General features: G+C 41.4%; 1 protein-coding gene across 1 annotated transcript in view; it reads left to right on the top strand.

Moving 5' to 3' along the window:
* NEB (nebulin) overlaps positions 1–23,233 on the top strand; it is a 172,025-nt gene that overhangs the window by 34,339 nt on the left and 114,453 nt on the right. Inside the window, exons 32-46 of the mRNA XM_083155043.1 lie at positions 1,351–1,557; positions 1,678–1,782; positions 3,207–3,314; positions 4,095–4,406; positions 6,174–6,380; positions 7,439–7,543; positions 9,610–9,717; positions 12,834–13,145; positions 14,386–14,592; positions 15,404–15,508; positions 17,678–17,785; positions 18,805–19,116; positions 19,208–19,414; positions 21,188–21,292; positions 21,904–22,011. Of these exons, the coding sequence (XP_083011169.1) occupies positions 1,351–1,557; positions 1,678–1,782; positions 3,207–3,314; positions 4,095–4,406; positions 6,174–6,380; positions 7,439–7,543; positions 9,610–9,717; positions 12,834–13,145; positions 14,386–14,592; positions 15,404–15,508; positions 17,678–17,785; positions 18,805–19,116; positions 19,208–19,414; positions 21,188–21,292; positions 21,904–22,011 (2,616 nt within the window). The remainder of the gene's footprint in view (positions 1–1,350; positions 1,558–1,677; positions 1,783–3,206; positions 3,315–4,094; positions 4,407–6,173; positions 6,381–7,438; positions 7,544–9,609; positions 9,718–12,833; positions 13,146–14,385; positions 14,593–15,403; positions 15,509–17,677; positions 17,786–18,804; positions 19,117–19,207; positions 19,415–21,187; positions 21,293–21,903; positions 22,012–23,233) is intronic.

Below are 23,233 nucleotides of genomic sequence, written 5' to 3'. Positions count from 1 at the left end.
ATGTGGGACAGGGCCGGCACTCCTCGCTGTTGCTGGAACCTACTTGCCCCGATGCCTTCCTCGGTATGGAATACCTTGCATGCAAACAGGTACCAAGATTGGATGGCAGCACTCGTAGGACTTGGTAAATAAATGAGTCAAGACCAAGCTGTGGTGGTGTCCAACGTTTCAGTCGGGATGACATTTATTAAGAACAAATCACATATATGCTATATATGTACAGCATGGATCCCTGCAGTGTATCCATGCTGTACACACCTTCTCACCATAGTCACTATTAATTGGCGGTGGTAAATATCTATTGATCTTAAGCTCAGCTGATGCAAACACCATATTCCCTGAAAGAATTGCATCAGTGGATAATTCCTATATTGTTCATTTGGACTTTCCAAAACTGGACATACACTCTATTGGATGTCAAATATGGATGGCGACTGGTTAAATCTGTTTTTTTTCATGCCCCTGATAAAGTCATGGTTATGATGAAACGCGTTGGGCTTTCATTGACCTTCGTTTGCCCAATTGCTTAATTGCTTCTGCGCCCTCTGAAACATTATATATATATATATATATATATCTATCATAGAACACATAGAACCTGTAGTGGAAGTGTCATGCATTTCAGAACTGGGGAGGAATGTTCTCCAGAATAGGTACAAATATGAAGTAGTTGGAAGAGTTGCGAGCACCCCCAAAAAACTATTTTCTCTTTGATTTTTGCTGTCACCAATCTGTAATCCCACAATTAGTCAAATTATGATACATTTCTCAGGCAATGTAATTAAGGGGATAGCAAATATTAGAGTAGGAAATATTGGAGTTGTAATTGGTTGCTTCTATTCGGAGTTATGTGGCAAAATGTCCACCTGCCATTTACAATGCATCACCATTGAAAATGTGATTGTTGGCAAACTCTCCCTGTGCACCTGCTGGGTGACCTGGAACATGTGACCAGCTCTATGGTCTGTAAACTGTGACAGTAATTGGTAGTCACCCAAATACATCAGTTAATTATTGTTTTTTGCAGCAGCATCACCATGTGAAGCATCTTTTTCCACAGAATACGGCATCATTTACATTTGGCCCCTTATATTTTCTTGCTGCCAATAATTGAAGGAGTGGATTGTCAGTTTATTTACGAGTTTGATGAAATTAAATTTTTTATTATTTATTATTTATGTATGTTCTTTTATATAAGGGATGATACAGGTTTCATTTTAGGTGCCCTTACAATGTTTGCCCATTAGGGGGAGCAATCTTGTGTTGTCTTCTATTATGTCATAGCAGTAAAGATGTTATAGGTCCACAATGCAACATTTCTTCATGATAACTTTTTGTGTCACATTATAGAACCAGTACAAGGCCGATTTTAACAACTGGCTGAAAGGAGTCGGCTGGGTTCCGATTGGTTCTCTAGATGTCGAAAAAGCCAAGAAAGCTAAAGACATCCTCAGTGAGAAAAAGTACAGACAGAATCCAGATCAGTGGAAGTTTTCCATTCCCAATGATGCAATGGATCAAGTTCTTGCAAAGGCAAATGCGGTGACAATGAACAAGGTAACTATTCAAACTTCTCAGCACAGGTGACTATTCCCAATTGAAATGTTTTTGTTTTGTTTTTACGTTTGTTTTATTACTGAGCAGAGAAATAAATGTATCTATTGATGTATTTTCCAGAGACTTTATACTGATGCCTGGAATAAAGACAAAACTAAAATCCATGTGATGCCAGACACTCCAGAAATCATCTTGTCTAAGTGTAACCAGATAAACATGAGTGATGTAAGTTACACCCAAATAACACTTCTTTCAAAGACTCTATCAATATAAAGAATATGTAATGTAAGCAGTCATTTATGACCCAGATATTTCCAGCCTTGGGGATAAATGTAATAGGCTGAGCAAGTTCCTTGCGTGTCCAACCAATGTTTAAAAGGGGCCGACGTATCAGAACCTGGATACAAAATGAGCGAAGAAAAGAAGCTTGAAATGATCCCAGTTCCGTTCTTCATTAGCTTGCATGTGGTTGGTAGCAATATCAGGTTCGAAGTGCAGCACATCAAATGGAATGACGTTGCTAGCGACCGCGGGCACCCACATATCGGGTATACACACTGCTCAATATGTGCCGATGTGATTGCTATGTTATTCTGATCTCTGGAGCAGAGGACATATCGCTCAGTGTGTATTCAGCTTAAGTTTTTTTTCTTTTCCATATGAACTGCCTAAAAGCTCAATCAAACCACTTCACATCTGATTAAAACAAATCAATAGGTAGAACCTATAAGCGGTAAAGTAGATTATGAAAAGTGACTAACTTAATAAGATTGGCTCTGCCTAAGCAAGACAATCGTAAATGCTGACAGTCATCTAAATCTGTTGAAGATGTGTATATTCCATGGTAAACATTCGCATTATATAGATCAGTCATCTTTTAGAGAGGAGGACAGTTAAAGCAATATTGAGGACTTGAGATGAAGAGGGGGAGGTCATCGGCAAATGCAGATACCCTAACTTCTGCAGGGCCAAATCTAGTAGGCTGAAGAAGTGCCGCCATTACTATGAAGCTATTGATCTACAAGGAGACAAAACCATGTCACTAAAATAATGGGCTTCATACATGGACTCTGATTCAGCCTTCAAAGTGGCACCCTCTGCTGCGCATAATCAACAGGTTTCACCTTTCGAAATTAATGTAGGCATTTATGAGTTTTATTAGTAGCACATATTAGTTGCTCTTTACCGGAAAATAAAGTTACCTTTGCTTTTTGCCTGTTTCTGTTAGATATTTTTAAGTTCTAACTTGAAGTTTGGCCTCATCCATAGATCAGCTGGTAACTTCAATTATCTATCAAAACCAATAGCCTACAGTTAAACAGGCCATCACAGAATAACAATAATAAGGTTTTGTAGGATGACCACATGAGCACCGGATGCCTGTGGTCAAACAATTGACTCCATCATCCCAATACAGAGAATCCCAACAGGGGCTCCATACATACCCAAATCCTCTCCCCCTACCACTCTAACCCTCCGTTGCTGTTGGCATCTTGCTGGAGTCGATGTACTGAACCGCTGGGATGCTGACCGCATGATAGACTGATAGAGTGCATCACCTGCATTTCACCTATTCTGGATTGCATTTTGTTGCCTTTATACCATGTTATATGTGCTTTATGTTATGTTCATCTTTCTGTTACTTACAGAAACTGTACAGACAGGCCTGGGAGGACGGCAAGAAGAAGGGTTATGACTTAAAGTCAGATGCTATATCCATAAAAGCAGCTAAAGCTTCGCGAGATATTGCCAGTGATGTAAGTATTTTTTAATCCATTAACTTGAAACCTACACAATATGAAGGGTATTTTGTTCCTACTATTAGGAATAGTGAAGGTAGCTGTCTTGTTCACTCTGCACATTGAGTAATAAAGTTATATTATCGCATTATACAGTAGTGCACCAAGCAAAGAAGTTACAAGATGCATGTTTATCTGTCCTATCATACACATTCATAGTCTTTGACACTTAATATCAGATTTATTGGCAGTGGTGACTGCAGCTGTAATAGGAAGGAGGGGACTGCCTACCACATATAAACATACATGTTTTTATGTATGTAAAATATGTGCTGGAATTTTCCACCAAGGGGTAGCAGAGAAGTATACTTCGGGCACCATGCAACACCTGGGAAGTAGCATACAACTTCACACATACATACATACACACATACATACATACATACATATACACACACATACTCACACACACACACATCTTCTAGGCCTGCCCCTGGGCTCCTATTGGCTAGTTTCACAGGAGTCTGGGGGCAGGTTTAGGAGTATGTGTAGCCTTATACTGATTCCCACCCCAGCATGGCAGGTGATGCTTATAGCTCTTCCGATCTCCAGGGAGAACCATCCAGCAAATATATTACATACATGATAACATGTATGTTTATATGTGCTGAGCAATCACCTACTGCACTACATGGTCTTCCAGCCGCCACTGATTATTGGTAACTATTTTTGTGTCTTATTTTTTTCTTAACATATTTACTCAAAGCTTGTTCATGATATTTGTTTTTGGTCATATAGTACAAATACAAGAAAGCCTATGAGTCGACCAGAGGAAAGCACATTGGGTTCCGGAGCCTCCAGGATGATCCAAAATTGGTGCACTTCATGAATGTGGCTAAGATGCAGTCTGAAAGGGAATATAAGAAGGATTACGAGAAGTCCAAGACTCGGTTCCACACACCTGTTGACATGTTGAGCGTTACTGCGGCCAAACTGTCCCAAAATGTGGCAACTAATACCAATTATAAACATCTTATCCACACCTACAATCTGCTGCCTGATGCCATGAGTCTTGAACTATCCAGAAAGAGAATGCAAATACAGAGTGATGTAAGTGTTAACCTGGTGGTTCGTGAAAGATAGTCTCTTATCATGACTTCTGCATTGCTATGAAGGAGGTTTTGATGTAAGGGAGATAAGACTGGAGACAATTTTTCTGGATTTTCAAGGAGACAAAAATATCAAAACCTGATATTGTAGTCATTGATTGATGATGAAAACATCTATCATGGTCACTGATATTGAGATGTATATTTAAAGTATTAAAAGGGAAAAATGGAGGCGTTATCAATAGCAGCTAATCAGACTCTACCTAACATCTATCTAGTGTATTCTACAAATGATAGCTTGAATCTGATTGGTTGGTATCAGAAACTTTTTTCCTACTCTTTATTTTACATAGCTGAACTTTTTTTTATATTATGAATATATTTTTAATATCTTGCTTCCAGATCAGTGTAATAAATGAAGTAAACAACAGTTATGTTGTGGATGTGAACTTGATCTCTACGATTAATAACATTTATAGAATGTAAATTTTCACAGGAAAAAAAGATTTTCAAGAATCCAAGATTTTCATATTTGCCATCCCATTGCTACTTTTTGTCAAGTGAGACATCAGAGTTTATTTTTTATTTTTTTATAAATTAAAAAAAAAAATGTAATATTTTTTTTATACCATTGCATGGTATCACATGTATAATATAAGTTCATTATGTAGTATGATAAACATTATCAGAGTTTTTGGGGGTGTCTTTTGATATGAGAATAAAAAAAGGTGCAAGCGCTTTTGCTGATTTATAGATTCTTCTACAATCTGTATCAGTGTGTCGGTACTTATTTTATTAATTTCTCAATTGATTTCACCCGATGTCTTCTTGTTTCTGGATAATAATTTAAATAAAATATATGGAAATAAGGTGAAAGTACTGATAACCCAAGTACCATCACACTATGGCCCTTATTCTGATCGGTGCGGAAATATCCGCGTGCGTTCGGGCCGCCGATGTTTTGTGTCTGCGCATGTGCAGAGGCGTCTCTGCGCATGTGCGAGCGGGGCGTACGGCCAAATCCCGCATGATATGTGAACACTCCGAATAGGGGGTGGAGAGGGGCGTGAAGGGCTATTTGGGCTCATTACCATATGCATACGCCCCGCGTTTCATGGGAGTTCCCATGAAAACGCTGGGCGTACGTATGGTAATGCAGTCGTGACGCACGTGTGGGGGCCGAAAATATGACATCGCCGGATGTCAGCTGCCCGCCCAGATCCCTGCTTTTGCACGGAGAAATGTCCGTGTGGTCTGAGGTTGCGGGTGCTGGTGGAGCACTCGGTCCTGCATTCGATGGTCTGCGACCATCGAATGATGGGGGAGGTTCCGTGAGATGGAGGAGGCGTATTCCGTGTAAAATACACGTGCGGTCCGTTCGGACAGCTTCTTACCTCATACGGACGGAGTTGGCGATCCGTATGGAAGGCGGGGTTTCGCACGCACGGTCCTGGCCGCATAACCGGCTCTGGCCGCACCGATCAGAATAAGGGCCTATATGATCTATGTTCTAGTAGAATCTGCAAACTATATTTTAAATAAAAATAATATTTACTGCCAGTTGGTCAGAAGTGGCGCTACAGTTGTCTTAATTTAGTTTTCTTGTCTTCTTGTCATAGTTCTGGCATTAAAGGTATTCTAGCCATATGTAATCCCCCACAAATGTGCAAGTGGTGCTTTTATTGACATTTAAAAAAATGAGATGTTTATGCTCTTTAGTACAGTGTGTTGTTTAATGACATTTACCTCTTTCTACTTGTTATATTAGAATGAATACAAGTCCGACTACAATGATTTTGTCAAAGGTGTTGGATGGATCCCTTATGGATCTCAGGAAGCTGAGAAGAACAGGAAGGCCATGGACATCATCAGCGAGAAGAAATACCGCCAGCACCCGGACACTTTCAAATTCACCAGTCTACCAGACTCCATGGAGTTAGTATTGGCAAAGAACAATGCTCAGATCATGAATAAAGTAAGTGTCAATGGATCTTAAAAGCCTACATAAGATATTACTGCCCAGTGATATATCTTCAATTTACTGCACACTTGATATAGTTTATGACAGTTTTAAATAAATAAATAAATAAAATAAAGAGCGAATAGCTTAATCTTGGACTCGACAGAGTGTTGTAACAATTTGACCGAGGGGTGCAAACATTATTTATAGAACTAGTCAATATTTAAATTCCCCATAGACAAATACTATATTTCTTAGATAATTGATTTAATCTGTTTTCTCATCATAATTAGGCAGCTTTCTTACAGCTATGGCTCTATTGTTCGATAACTACTTAAGAGCCATGCCAGAGTGTCTATCACTGGCTGCAATAGTTGATTATTTACTACAATAGTCCGATTGAGCAGTAACTCCTATCCACCAATCAGGTTTGGCATTTCATTGTGCAACTACCATTGGATCAAGTGAAGCTAAAGGGATGTACACACGGGACTCAGCTCGGTGATCTTCACTAAGTAGAGTCCTAATCAAGATGTAGTTAGCCATCACATAGAAGCCAGCCGCAGCCAAATACACTGTTACAGACGGCTTAGTGAAAATAGCCTTGCCTGCACAGTCTATTTGGTTAAGCGATAGTGATGCCACAGGGCCACTCATCGCTATTGCCCACTGTGTGCACACGGGCAATTCTGGCTAACCTTCTAGGCGATTTTGACGATCTAGTCAAAATCGGCTGGTTGAATTGCTCCGTGTACACCCCTTAATTTGCTGGTTGGTCACTATAGGACACTGCACACTTGCGGATTTGCTGGTTGGTCACTATAGGACACTGCACACTTGCGGATTTGCTGGTTGGTCACTATAGGACACTGCACACTTGCGGGTTTGCTGGTTGGTTACTATAGGACACTTGCGGGTTTGTGCATTGTTAGTGTATTGCCTACATTGCCTTTTCAATGGTGGTTATTCTACCAATCCTGTTTTATAAAAGACCCTAATAGCTTAATCATTAATGTACATTTTATTTACCTACATTTGAATAAAATTTGTTACAATTGTATTTTTTGTTCTAGAGCCAATATACACAAGCCTGGGAAAAAGATAAGAGAACAATCCATGTTATGCCAGATACACCAGAAGTTGTATTGGCAAAGGCTAATGCAATCACAATGAGTGAGGTATGTCTATGCTTACTGCGTATGCTGTTCTAGGTGATACATTAATGCGCACTTCAAGATAAATCACAAGTAGATTTTCATGAAACCCCAAGTGCAAGTGGATTTACCGGGCTCCATAACATTTGTAGACATTCAGCATGTCAACATCGTCTTAGAGAATACGTAGACGAGTTCATCAGCACTACATTCACCATGTTGACATTCACCATGGGGAGACATCAAATTTCAGAATGACGACAATGTCTTCTTCAGATAATCCTAACTCTAATCCTAAACCTATTGCTATATTCATATTTCCAGTATGTTGACATTCTGTCCATATCAACATTTTCTAGATGTGGACATGTTAGATGCCAACATTTTTAATCATGTCGACATCAAAGCGGTTATCATTCTGGTGTCAACATGAATATCAACATACACTGTGAGGACCTTAGGTTTTGGAAAATAAACATAAAAAATATTTAAAAGTACAACGTGTAAAGTCTAATTCAGGGCCCACTTCTATAAAATCACTTTCACTAAGTTAATCATAATAGGATATTAAGGCAGCTCAATCCATTACATGTATTACGACGTGTACATTGAGGGATTCCATGTTTTGTCATGAGGTACTTCCATATTTTCCTGCAATGTCTCTGTCACTCCTGGCCACCCTCCCCTAACCCCACCTACCTCCATAGTTCCTGACTTATAGGGGCAGGGAGGGCCATGACAATATGCACTTACCCCATGAACCTCACTTTAATGCACTTACCCCTTGTACCTCTCCCCTGTGATCTCCTGCAGAGCAGGTCCAAAAAATAAGCAATTATGTTGAGGGCTCTTTCATAAGTCATGCCCACAATATTGTCTTAACAAAATAACAATTCATTTTTAAATTGTTAATTTCCGAGAAGAAGAACTTCCAGACAAGTATCCAAGAATGTTACAGGATTCTCTTTATATAACACCAATGTAATTTAGGCAGAGTTAAGCAGATGGCATCACATTTTCTGCAGGTTTTTTCTATTTGATAAAATATTCGGTTTTATCCGTAGAATTAATAGATTTTGCAGTTAGCATCAAAGAATGAGCAGCACATAATAATTAGCTGACAGATGAAAATAGATTACGACTTTTCTCTAGAGTAGAATAATGAATGTCAGAGTTATAAGCTTCAGATGGGTTCATTATTGTACTGAGTAAAAAGAAAAAAGAAAGAGAGAGAATAGAATTTTAAACCTGACATTCCAAAGGAAATGTTATTAAAATGGGAATATTACATATATATTGTATGAAAACTAAATGTAATTAAATGTTGCATTTTCACTTATGAAACCACTTGCGGGATGTGAATCTAACATAGAGGTTTGTTCAGCCTTTTACAGTTCAGTGAGAAATTATTTCAAAATGATGTCACACAAATAGGTGGATCCTTTATATTGACTTCATATGAACAATGAGCACATTCATATTCTATTTATATATATATATATATTCTATTTTTAGCTATGCCAACAGATATACAGTACTTATTTATAGTTTTTCTGCTACATAGAAACATATTCAGAGTACACACTTACTACACCAAGAGAAAGGCCTATGTAATACATCAACTACCCCATACACACTGAATGATAACACACCCAGCAAGATGATCCAGAAAACAACCTACCGGTATGTGGGTATGTTCCCAAGGCAATGTGCCTGATATGTCAGTTGAATCTGCTGGATTGGAGGACATTTTGTCTAGTGCGCACCGCCACCCAGTCTGCCCTAAACGTGTGTACATACACACACTTGGGTCATCATTAACCTCCTATTGTCATTTTGGATTGTGGGAGGAAACCAGAGGCAACCCACACAAGCATGTATACAAGCACATATACAAACTCCACACAGTATTGGCCATAAGGGAATCAAACCCATGACCTCACTGCTGTGAGGCCGTATGCTAACCATTACACAAGCATACTGTTGTTTAGAGAAGGTGACCTGCCTTTAATCTTTTCACCATGTTACTAAGTTGCTTACTATGTCCACTTTTGTTCTTTACAACATTAATTTTTTTTTTCAATTTTTAGAAAAAATACAAGCAAGCTCTGGAGGATTCTAAAAAGAAAGGATATGATCTCAGGGTTGATGCCATCTCTATCAAAGCTGCAAAAGCTTCCAGAGACATTGCTAGTGATGTAAGTCTATTTATACTTCACAATGCTGATTTATACGGGAAGCCTACTTAGGGAAGATCTTGGTGCCAGTAGCCACCCAGATGGGGGCTAGTAAAAATGACCACACGTTGGTAGATTTTCTCATTTAATGGTCGTATCAGTTGTCAAGTTGTACAGATTTGGTTGATTGACATTCAGGACAAAGGCTCCAGTTCTGGAGCCCAATCGGTGCAGTCATTCTGTGATTGGATTCAACGTGTAAGTTATTTTTTAAGATCGGTGCTACATATTGACAATGGTAACCTAACATTTTGGGGCACTGTTTAGTACAAACCTTGGGTCTGATGCAAAGCTGAAAGCATACATGTTGTAGAAACTCCTGCACAGTTGTGCACATCTGTACAAGTAGATAGACTCTTGGTTATAGTCATCATCATCGGTACGCACCAGCATTTACAGGTATCCGATTGATAGACAGTCAACAGGTTAACCCCAAATGGTTGACATGCAAAAAGGTCAATCATAATTTGTCTCAGATATGGTGAAACACACAATAATTTACCATTTTTGTGTCAACCATTTTCATGTCCACCTTTTGACGCTTTCGACCTTTTATACATGTGAACCCTTTTCTACTGTCTATCTATTACATGTCAATCTTCTAATTTTGTTGAACGTTTGCATGTCAACGATCGGGGTTGACCTCTTTTGGTTCACATAAAAATACAGTAGGTGTAACTACACCATCGAACTCTGCATCATCTGCACTTACATATGGTCAGTTCCGGGGCATGTGCCTAATTCAGGCCTTTTGTTCTCAAAATGGACTAATTCATGTGCACTGCAGGTGGGGCAGTGGTAACATGCACAGAGAAAGTTAGATTTGGGTGAGTTATTTTGTTTCTGTGCAGAGTAAATACTGGCTGCTTTATTATTACACTGCAATTTAGATTTCAGTATCAACACACCTCACCCAAATCTAACTCTCTCTCTGCACATCTTACATCTGCCCCACCTGCAGTGAACATGGTTTTGCCGATTTTGAGAACAAATTTGCCCTGCGATCAGGTCTGAATTAGGCCCCATGTGCAGTCCAGACACACACAGAGGATGTGCCCCACAAACATGATGTGCATGGTTAGAATTACTGCCTACTCTTTCCTGGACATCTAGAACCTTACAGGAGCTAATTATACTTTACATGGGAAAACCATTTCTAATTGTATTTCATTTGTGTTATAAATGTCCGCTAAGGCTGTTGTGAAGTATCCTGATGTGAATGTGTCATGCATTCTGTCTTAGTAACGATTAAAGATACATTGCTGTCTCTTCTGCAGCAAGATTGCCATCAAGTGGCCATATCAGGGATCTATCTATACACTCTATTTGATGTGTATGTATTATACCTTAGTTCTTAGACACAGCAATACATGAATGAAATATATTTAGCACGATAGCCATGTACACATGTCCCCTTGCATCTTTGCTCCATACGCCATAAAGCGCTCAATGATATTTGTTCCATGCAGTGTCCCTGCTTGGCACTGTAAGTTGCAACATAACTTACTGAGGAGCTGGAAAAACCAACAGATTGGGCAGCACATTCTCCATACACACTGCTCCATCTCTTGGGACTGACATCACAACTGGGTGGGCACATTTGAATGCACTTGCCCATTAAGCTGTCAATCACTGGTGGCTTCCACAATGGGTGTACACACGGTGGTCGGCGGATCGCTTGTACACACAGAACGATGCACCAATATACCTTTAGATAATTTGGGTATCAGCTGTGTTGCACAGCCAACATGATATATCTGTGAATGATGCTGTGCACAGATATATCGCTCCTTAATACAATTTTATGTCCACCAGATGGTGTGTTCCCTAAACTGTACTGCACATGTGTTAAATAGCTAACAATCTTCTGATTGGCTGACAGAACCATTCTTTTCTTACACTATACCGTAGTATTGAACAACATTTTGTAATGAATCCACAGCTGCAGTTGAGTTAGTAATATAAAGGATTAAATATATTTTTTTAATGTTATGCCACCCAGCTGCATGTTACACTACAAACCGATATATTATATATATATATATATATATATATATTATATTGTACACCCTACAGGCCATATGCGAAAGACACATGCAGTAGGCAGTTTTTCATAAGGAGAGATCATTTCAAATTCAATATTCTTAAAGTAAATTGCTCGACTCCATGTAATGTCCACCCTTCCCCCCTCCCTTCCTCTGTACGTGTGACCACCCAGCTGTGTTGGACTCTAAACCACCATTGGCATTGCATTATACACAGAATGTCACATAAGGATGCATGCATAACATGACATACTAAACTAGGGATGCGCAGGTTTTGATTTACTCTGATTTACTCTGATTTCAAAGCAGGATCTTATTGGCTATCAACTGTCAACAACTGTGATTTGGGATAGCCAATAAGATCCTGCTTTGAAATCAGAGTAAATCAGAACATGCACATCTCTGTCAAAGTCCACTTCTCTTCACATTTCACTCACAGCTCTCCTTTACTCCAACACTCAGTGACCATCTTCATACTCATCTCCATCATTGGCCTCAAGCCTCTAGTTGTATGTTGATTGGGTCCTCACTACTTACATTTAAGCTGTAATGTGTATTGAACTGTGGTGCTCTTTATTTGTACTGTATTTTTGTTATTTATTCAATGTTATGCCAAGTTTTGTCTCCCTGTATTGTTCCTTTGTACGGCGCTGCGAAACACTTGTGGCGCCTTATAAATAAAATATTACTAATAATAATCTCTATACTAAACACGTGTTACCGCTGATATGGATGCCTTGCGCTGTTGAGCGGGTAAGATGAGCATCTGATGTAGCCAGCACTTTGGGTTCAAGGCCTGGGAAGGGACAATGTTATTAAGTATATCTTTTATTTTTAAATCTTGAATACAGGAATACATTTATGTTTCAGTTGTGTCACCCTGCTGCATTTCCCGCTAAAACACTACACACACACACATTGTAATGCATACAGAACGCTGCGTCCTGCCACCCTACGTCCTTCTCTGCAAAACAGTGGCAGCTAATGCTGCTAAGTGTCCAGGTACTAAAATGTTTTCTATCTCATTTCCAGTATAAGTACAAGAAAGCATATGAAACAAACAAAGGGAAGATGGTCGGATTCCGCAGCCTGCAGGATGACCCCAAACTTGTGCACTTCATGCATGTAGCCAAGATGCAGAGTGACCGGGAGTACAGAAAAGACTACGAGAAGACGAAAACCAAATACCACACTCCTGTGTCCATGTTTAGTGTCATGGCGGCGAAGGAAGCCCAGAATATTGCCTCAAACGTGAACTACAGAAATCTCATCCATAAGTATATCCTGCTGCCAGATGCAATGAACGTCCAGCTAGCAAAGAACATGAACCAAATCCAGAGTGATGTACGTATGCACTTCACAGTCATGTAAATCCAGAACTTTTTGATTTGTAGCACTTGGAATAGCTGGACACGAGATTGGTCAGACAGGGCTCCACCTGTTCTAGAACTAACAGTCCTAGGATGCTCTCCTGGCCAAACATTTATACTTGTTTAACCCAATAGAAACAACCTATACTGTAAAGAATATTTGAGTCCTCTGCAGTGGCGGCGGGGGGGGGGGACTGCCGCTGATCACAATGCCGGCACCCCCCCCCCCCCTGTCACCACTCCTCCTGACCCCTTCCCAGGGAGCACAGGGAGTTGGTTCTGCACATGGGCAGATTTCGGATTTTATGGGCTGCTGCACGCCAGCCCATAGAGAGGTATCCCGGAGGGAGGGAACACCTCCCAATGGGAATGCTTTGGTGACTGGCAGGTCAGAATTCCAATAGGAAGTCACTGCCAGTCATAGTAAAGCCAGTACAGTCTCACAGGCTGCATCTGGCTTCACTACAATGGCAGATTTTTACCTGGGGGGGCTGCAGCCCTGCAGCCCATAGGTAAGAACCGCCACTGGTCTTCTGAGTATTCATCCTAGACTGCTTTAGAAAACAATACCAAACAAACGAGTCGGTTAGCCAATCCTGCCACCACAAATGCACAGAGTTGCTTATATTCCATGTAGTGCCATTCCTGTTGTATCAGGAGCAGTGGTGGAACTTGTGGGTTGTAGGCCCAGGAGCAAAAATATTATTTGGGCCACCCTTCTCCACCCCAACCCAAGTTCACAATATGCAACACGGCAGTGGGTGACAGTAAGAGGGTGATAAGGGCAGCAGTGGGCTCTTAGTCCTCAGGGGCCCCGGTGCACTGCACCTGTTGCACCAATGGTAGTTCCGCCTCTTATCATGGGGAAGGCATCCGATAATATTACTGCAGACCGTCCACAGACTACATGTCAGTCGCTGTGGGGACCTAGATGGAGATAGATAGCGACATATTGTGAGGGAGAAAGTGAAACAGAAAACACCAGGGAGAATGTTGTCAGGAGAGAGATATTGAGATCTGAGAGGAAAAAACAGACACCGGGGAGGGAAAAAATGTAAAGTTAAGAGATGTAAAGGCAATGCTTGGGTTCACAACATCATTTTACATATTTTCATTTCTGTGCACCACGAAACCTTTAGCTGAAACATTTCCTCCATATAGGCATAAATTGTAAACCCGGGTATTATGTTATTATTTACAATGCCGCCTTGCAGAATGAATACAGAACAGACTACAAGACGTGGTACAAGGGCACAGGCTGGAGCCCGCTGGGTTCTCTGGATGTTGAAAAAAGCAAGAAAGCTTCTGAAATCCTGAGCGAAGCCAAATATCGCCAGCACCCCAGCAAGTTTGCCTTCACCAAGCATATGGATTCCATGGACCTGGAGCTAGCCAAACAGAATGCGGTTGTCATGAACAGGGTAAAATATTGCAAAATTTAACAAAATCTGCCCTTTTCCCAATGGAGATTCTTTTTATTTATTTTTTTAAAAATATAATTAATCCATAATTAAATTCAGAAATATTTTTGAAAATGGAAAACATTTCTTAAAGTGTTCAGAAATATTTTTTGAGAGAAATATGTGTAACATTTTTTTCCTAATACTTCTTCCTACAAAATCACATGTATTGAAGACATTAGGGGAACTTTATTGTGCGAATCGTCACTAAACCATCAACCAAATCCAAATTAGCCTTAGTCAAGCTGTCATTTGGACCATGAAAGCAAATGCTTGATTTGTTGCTATGTACTTTTGGATGATGTTAGTTCATATCTGCCAAAGCCACACCCAGATTAGCTCAGACCACACCTATTCCACTCAATGCTACACCTAATTTTAAATCATGTTTGCAAATATGCCCCATATTTCTTACTTTACAAGGGGCAGATACAGTTTGCAATTTTCTGTCCTGATACAGATACCTTTATGGGCTTTTTTAGAGATCATGGGTGAGATTTAATAGGATGAGAGATCCAGAAAGTGAGAGATTTGGTAAGAAATCTCCAGTTTTTTTAAAGCGCCAATCATTTACACTGCTAAACCAGTTGGATTTTGCAGTGTAAATGATTGCCGCTTTAAAAAAACTGGAGATTTCTCACCAAATCTCTCACTTTCTGAAACTCTCATCCTATTAAATCTCACCCATGAGTCTACTGGTATTTTAGGTTTGACAGCTCTTTAGTACACGGTACTGTATATAAAACTTTTCTGTAATCTGTTTATTTTCCAGCGCCAATACATTGAAGCCTGGGAGAAAGATAAAACAAAGATCCATGTGATGCCAGACACACCAGATATACTGCAGGCAAAGCAGAACAAGATCACTTTTAGTGAGGTGAGATTGCTACCATTATTTGAAACCCCTTCTTTTTTTTTTTTTTTAAACACACTTTATTGGTTGGAGCACAAAAACATACATGCTGGCTCAAGTACATAGAGCAGAAATAAAACCAAGAAAAAGAAAACTAAATCTTGTTGATTGCTACCATTATTTAAATACATAGGGGGTTATTCAGATGCGCTCGTAGCAGGCTGAATTCAGTCCCCCGGCTGATGGTGCGGGTGTGTGCATGCTTGAATATGCGCATATGAAAACCCCCTGAGCGAACGCCATCGGCGAGTTTATCGCTTGCCGGGGCATTCGCTCCAGTATGTGAGGGCAGGGGGTGGGCAGGGGGAGGAAGCAAGGGAACTCCCAGAGTTTTATGTGCATGCCCATAGAGACACTGGGTGTACCCCTGCTAACACAGGTGTGTCGAATTCAGCCATCTCCGGCCAGGATAAAGGCTGACTTTTATCTACGAAGGGGAGAAAAAAAATCATTCGATGGTGAGTGACCATCGAATGACTTCTCGCCAGTTTGGGAGTGGACGTGTAAGCATACACACAAGACTTTGTTCTGGTCCGTTCGCAGGCCCCGTGTTTGTGCATAGCGCATTTGCATTTTCTGCGCATGTGTGTGACCAACTGCTCGCACACACCCATGCTTGCGAACGGAGGGTGGTGGGTGCGGGCGGCAGGCTGAACCATTAGCACATGGGAACGCCCAGCATTTTATGCTGCTAAAATGGACGCACCTCTTGAATTCAAATCGAATGCCTACTGCGGCTGAATCAGTTAATAAAGTGTGCACAAGGCACCGCAACATGCATCCAAAGAAGCAAGTGGGGGCATTCATGGTGCATATTACAGAGACTAATGTAAAGTAGACTGAGTAGCAAGAATTCATTTAAGACCAGGGCCGGTGCTAGGCACCGGAGCGCCCCAGGCGGGGAGGGGGGGTGCCCCGGTGCTCAAACACTGGACTGCTGCGGGGTCCAGTGATGCGGCGCATGGTGCCGTGACCTTCGGGGGGGGGCTTACTGTGCGCCGCCGCGACTCTCCGCAGGGAGGGGAGAGGGGGGGGGGTCCGGCGCTGTGACGTTCCAGGGGGGGGGGGCTTGCCGTGCGATGCGGCGCTGCCCGCCGCAACTCTGCCCAGGGACGGGAGGAGAGGGGGTGTCCGGCACCGTGACTCTTTCCGGGGGGGGGGGGGGAAGCTTGGCGGGTGGTGCGGGTCACAGCGACGCAACTCTCCCCATGGATGGGGCAGCTTGCTGGGTGATGTGGCGTGGACCAGCTCCAAACTGCCGCCCTCCAGCGGCCGGCGCCCTAGGCAAATGCCTAAGGCTGCCTAGTGGTGGCGCCGGCCCTGTTTAAGACTGATGAGAATGTCACAGGATTGAAGTGATTGTAACTTCAGTGCATCAGTCAGATGTTTGCAGGGATGGCGAGAAGAAGGGAGAGTGGGTAGTACTTACCCAGGCCCATGCTTATTGGAGGGGCTCGGTGGGTACACAGGCCCGCCGCCCAGCCGTACACTTTTTACCTGTACGTGGCGACAGCCTCTCTCCACAGGCTAGCAAATGCTCCTTTCTGCTGGGCTGTTGTTGGTCCAGTGGATCTGCTACAACTTAAGAACAGTCTCTTCCACCTGCATGATGTGTGAATGATCGCCTACCCCTTGGTTCTTTCCCTGTCTGAGGGGGGCACAACGCCACCCTATGCAGCGTGCAGCACTACCGCTTAATGTCTTCTCATTTTTGTGTGTGTGTAGGGGTCATGGACACACCTCCACTATTAGGCCACACCCCTATAGTACCCGGGACCGAGTGTATGGAAAAAGTTTGGACAACTGTTTCAAACATATCTCTTGCATTCAGCATGGTGCTGCTGAATGTACAGAATACTAATTATTTCAGTGGATGGTGTGACCGGTACACAGTAATATGCAATATACAGATAGGTAAGTATTAGCATATCTTAGTCTGTAGGCAACTGCACCTGACTGAGGATCAGGCCCTATATCATTGGGCATAAGCTACTTTTGGCTCTTGTCACCGGTAGTTCAATAAGAGCCATATTTTCTTTGATTATGCACTACACTTTCCTGGTTATGGTGGTAATGGTAACATTACAGAAAAGTATGCGCTAACACATTTTATATATATTTTTTTCATTACAGAAACAGTACAAATCAGGATGGCAAGAAGCCATTAGGAAGGGTTATGATCTCAGAGCAGACGCTATTTCTATTAAAGCAGCAAGAGCTTCTAGAGATATTGCAAGCGATGTGAGTATAATAAAGAAATCTATTTTATTTTCCTAATCTTTATTAATTAAGACTGTGATCTTAAGCTGAGCTACAGTATGCAGTAAGGAGGGGCTATTGGAAGAAATTACATTTGCCCTTTCCCAATATCAGTGGAGGGTTGTTGTCTTAGAAGGTAAGTTGCAGAAGTTGGGTCCTTTGTTCCTTCTACGTGAAGCAATTTGAAGATTAATTACTGTAGCTAAGAGCTGTTAATTTATTCACAAGAACAATTGTATCATTGTAATTCCAAGATTAATCAATTTAGAGGTAACATTGGTTGGGTTTATTGTATATTCAAGTCAAAGGCATATATTATATAAATATTGAAGACTTAATTAAAATTATCTTCTGCTATGGGCTCCTTGCAGGGTTTTGGATCTCTTGTACATTCAATAACTACCCATAGTAAAGACCACTATTCAATTGATTTTTATGACGTTGTTGGAGTCATACAGCAAATCTTCAAGTACTGTAGAAAGAGCCAGTGTGGCTATGATTACAATTTTGTCAAATATTAATACAGGTTGAGTATCCCGTATCCGAGTATCCGTTATCCGAATTATTCCGAAAACCATACATTCCAGAAAGTGAAAAAAAATATTTTTTTTGCTAAAAACTCACTGGGGACATATGTAACAGCACTACTGGTGACATGACATGTAACTGGCACTATATATGTGCAAGACAATGATTGCTTGGCCTTCAAATTCAATATCTGAGATAGTACACAAATTTTGTTTCATGTTTTGAAACCTTGTTTTTTGAACAAATAAAATATATTTGTGTGTATTTTATGTGGTAATAAAATATATTTGTGTGTATTTTATGTGTTTATACAACATACATGGAAGATACTTCAAAATACATAATTGAAATATTAAAATATTCCGAAATACGGAATAATCCGTTATCCAAAATTCTCCTGGTCCCAAGAATTTTGGATAAGGGATACTAAACCTGTACTAACGTCAATTACATTTTCTCTCTTTCTCTCTTAGTATAAATACAAACAGGCTTATCGTAAGCAACAGGGCCACCATGTCGGGTTCCGCAGCCTACAGGATGACCCCAAGTCAGTATGGGCCATGCACGTAGCCAAGATCCAAAGTGACAGAGAATACAAGAAGGACTTTGACAAGTCAAAGACAAATTATAAAGTGCCAGTAGACATGTTGGCCTTCCTTCTGGCTAAAAAATGCCAGGTGCAAGTCAGCAACATTGACTATAAACGTCTCCTGCACAACTGGACTTGTCTGCCTGACCAGACTGCCTTTGTCCAAGCAAGGAAAATGAATGAGATACAGAGCGATGTAAGTTCCCTGAGCCGGATAAAGGTTGTTTAAGCATTTGATGAATTTCCATAGACATAACTGAATACATGCTCCCTACTCTTGTTTTCAGAATATCTACAAAGCAGATTATAATGAGTTTATGAAAGGTGTGGGCTGGATTCCCTATGGATCTCAGGAAGCAGAGAAGAACAGGAAGGCCATGGAAATTGTTAGTGAGAAGAAGTACCGGCAACACCCAGACACTCTCAAATTTACCAGCTTGCCAGACTCTATGGAGCTTGTTTTGGCAAAGAGTAATGCTCAGATTATAAATAAGGTAAGTGAGCCAAATGAAATGCATTGCTTGGTTCTTGTTTAGTTGCACAGCGGCAGCATGGCCGCCCGCTACTTCCGGGTTCGGCGCTTCGGCAAACTTTCTAAAATAAAGTCCATGCCAACGTGAATAGTTCATACCCCCACTATCCACGTTGGCATGGAGTTAATTTTAGATAGCGTGGGCGAGCGAAGCGGACACGGACGCTGCTACGACTGAGACGCTGCCGCAGTGAAACTAAACAAGTACCCATCATTTAGAGATGCCAAGATCCATACAGTGTACCTACAAATACAGTATCATATCTGGGAACAACATGATTTAAAGAAATGGAACCGCTTACTATGATTGTAAAGGCGTAGGGGACCGCCTTATATAATATTGTATAGAATGTGGCCAAGGGATACTTGCAAGTGTATGATTGGAGCGGATCATGTGAGGTTCGGAAAACCACTTCCCTCTGCTACTGATGCCCAAGGCACACCACTGTTAATGGCAAGGAAAATATATTAAGAGAAATAGGGAGGGTGATGCACAATTTAGCTGTTGTGTCAAGCCGCTGTTACAGAAATACTGGGGGTATCACTCCTCACAAGACAAATATGCAAAGAAAAGGGTAACTGCGCTAAACAAACATGTCCAGGTGCATTGGTGGAAAATAGTGGTACATTTAAGAAATATATATATAGATATCTAGATATATATAGATATAGATATATATATATGGGATTGATACGAAATCCCGGCGGTGAAAATCCCGACGCCGGAATCCCGACCGGCAAAATCCCGACAAGGGGGGGACGTGAAAATAATTCACAGCAGCCCATCTGATCTGTGTTTGCAATGCAAGATGTTCGGGAATGCGCCTCGCATCGCAGGAAAAAGACCTTCGACATTACACTTTTCATGTGATCTATCTCAACAATATGCCGGAATCACATGAAAAGTGCCCATATCACACTAGTGGATGGGGGCCTTCGACTTGTAAGTAATGATAGAATCCAGATAAACCAAGAGGTCACTGCTCACAATAGCTCAATTGTAGCTGTCAATGAGGAATTTAAGGTGCCCATCCACTAGTCAGACATGTCTGAGCTGCAAGTTTGATCAGATTTCTCTTGAACCCTCCCAGGAGCTTCTTGGGAATTGGATCGGATCCTGGGCTTATATTTCACTAGATTCACTTTAAATATATATCTAATGCAATCTATCACATGCCGACAGATCTCATCAGATATATCTGATGCACACATGCTACATACGATTGATCTGATGCGATATTTAAATATAATGGACTGGCCAGTCAAGTGACACTTCTGATTAATCTGATGCAATACATCGGAAGTAAAAAAAAAACACTCCGACGTTCTCCTGATTTCTTCAGATTCCGATAAATCCTTGGAACAGCAAGATCGGTAGTACAGACATGACTGACACAGGAGTGCGCATTAGATCAGAGGAGTCATCCAATGTGACACATCATGAGAATTTTCGGTCAGATGCGTCGAAATCGGATGAAAAGTGGCCAAATCTAACTAGTAGATGAGGGCCTTTAGTGTGACCTGTTCCAAGAATATTTCACAGGCCACCTGTTGTGGGGTACCGGTGTATGCAACAAATGTTGTAATCTGTAAATTATTAGCAACAATGATAACAAGCTACAGTAGATGTTACATGTATTTGATGTAATTAAAATGCAGGAAAAAGGTAACAGATGTTTTTGCCTGAATTAAAAAAAAAACACTGCTTGACCTGATTTAATTTTTTTTCTTGTAGAAACTTTATACAGAAGCATGGGAAAAAGATAAGCAACACATTCACATCATGCCGGATACCCCTGAAATCTTACTGGCAAAGGCGAACCTGATTAATAACAGTGAGGTGAGTATAGACTGCCAACTCTGTAAGCCTGATACGGATATTAACAGACTGGACATGATACTGGACATGATGTTACTGTAGGACAACTGATGACTATTAAAGACCAAGGAGAACGGCTTTTCTAACAAGCACTTCTAACTGGCATATATGATAATTATAATCTATTTTTGAATTGTTTTGAATTTTTTGGGGCATGACCTAGCGATACGGGAGTGTGACCTATTCACGCGAGGCCATGCCCCATTTTCGCCACTGTGGGGCATGGATAGCGGCTCTCTGAGCTGCTGGCTTTGTCCCCAGCCCCTCAGGCTGCAGAATAGACACTGTGCGCACAGCACCTATTCTGCAGCCTGAGGGGCTCGGAAGATAGAGCTGCCCCCTCCCCCAAATAGAACATTCTCATAAAAAGCATGACAGTTGAGAGGTATGGATTTCTTATACCACCTGGGATTAGAATCAACTCATCAGCATCTGTTTCCATTATAGTTTTATAGTAAAGTCATGGTAGTTCGTAACCACTGATTAAGTGGATTCTGATAACAGTTTCTAAGGAAAGGTAATTCATTGACGTGAACATCTATATCAAAATAACTTCATTTTTTATTTAACAGAAACTCTACAAAGCCGGATATGAGGAAAATAAGAAGAAAGGTTACGATCTTCGAGTCGATGCCATAACAATCAAGGCTGCAAAATCATCAAGAGACATTGCCAGCGATGTAAGACCCCTGTCTTGATTTTGATTTTGGAATTAATTAATTCATTCATTCATAAGAGTAAAGTGCGTGAATGGGTAGTCAATTAACACGTCAGTTGTAGTGATGTTCGGGGAGGTCATTGGCTGGGAAGGCACTATCTAGTATTAGAGCCGGTGTGTACACACACCCAAAACTGATGATTCAAAATGAGTTTTGATTATAAAAATGATTAGAATAATAAAAAATTTATTTGAAAGTGATGAATGCTTTCTTTGTATTATAAAATAGAATAATTAAGGTTGAAAAAAAGACGTTAGTCCATGCAAACTAAAAGCCGCAATTACCTGCTTTAAAAGCTGCATTAGCTTAATGCGATCTTGTAATTGAGGGGTAAATTTATTAAGCTCGGTGAACTGATAAAGTGTCTGGTTTTTATCACCGGCCAATCAGCTCCTACCTGTGAAGTTACAGGCTTGGTTTGAAAAATGACAGGTAGGAGCTGATTGGCCGGTGATAAAAACCAGACACTTTATTACTTCACCGAGCTTAATAAATCTACCCCTGAGTTACAAAAAGTTATGCCTGGGGGTTATTGCCTCACGCTAATTCCCAGCTAATCTAATCTGCCAGTAGGGGCATACACTGCTGGAATCAATGTTTTTTTTTCTGCATTTGCGACCCGATTGTGGTTTTTTTACCTCACAGTTCCATGAGTCGCGTTTTACTGTGTGAAAGGGTCGACCCTTGGACTTACCAGGGTCGGGGGCCCGGGATTTTTGACCTGGGTTGACCCTTTCACACAGAAGAAATACCCGTGTACAGATGGAGCTGGTCCCAGCTTTACAGGGGATGGCGGAAGAATCGCCAGCTGCTATCCCCCGCCAGCCGCCATCTGATCTGCGAAAGGGGACGCGCCCGCATCTCGGCGCTTCCCCCGGGTCCCCACCGCCTCTCCGCTCTCCCACCTAACCCTGTTAACCCTTCCGTCTCCCTGAAGCGGAGACGGACAGGGTTCCCGTCGCCCTGCCGCCCGGAAACTGAGACACGCATGTGTGTGAGACGCACGTGCATCTCAGTCAGATGGAGCACCTCGCCGCTGGTGGATCGCCAGCGGAGACAATCTGGCGATTCACCAGCAAGAGGGAGGCTGGCTCCATCTGTAATTCAGCAAATTACCGGGTTGAAAATTTGAACCTGGTAATTTGCTGTTCAGTGTGAAAGGGGGTCAGACTGCTTCTGGCAA

Source organism: Crinia signifera, chromosome 7 (assembly GCF_055691185.1).
Source record: "Crinia signifera chromosome 7, ASM5569118v1, whole genome shotgun sequence".
In the NCBI taxonomy this organism is placed as follows: domain Eukaryota; kingdom Metazoa; phylum Chordata; class Amphibia; order Anura; family Myobatrachidae; genus Crinia; species Crinia signifera.
Note: the sequence above shows the minus strand (reverse complement) of the source record. Positions and strands in the feature narration are given on the sequence as shown.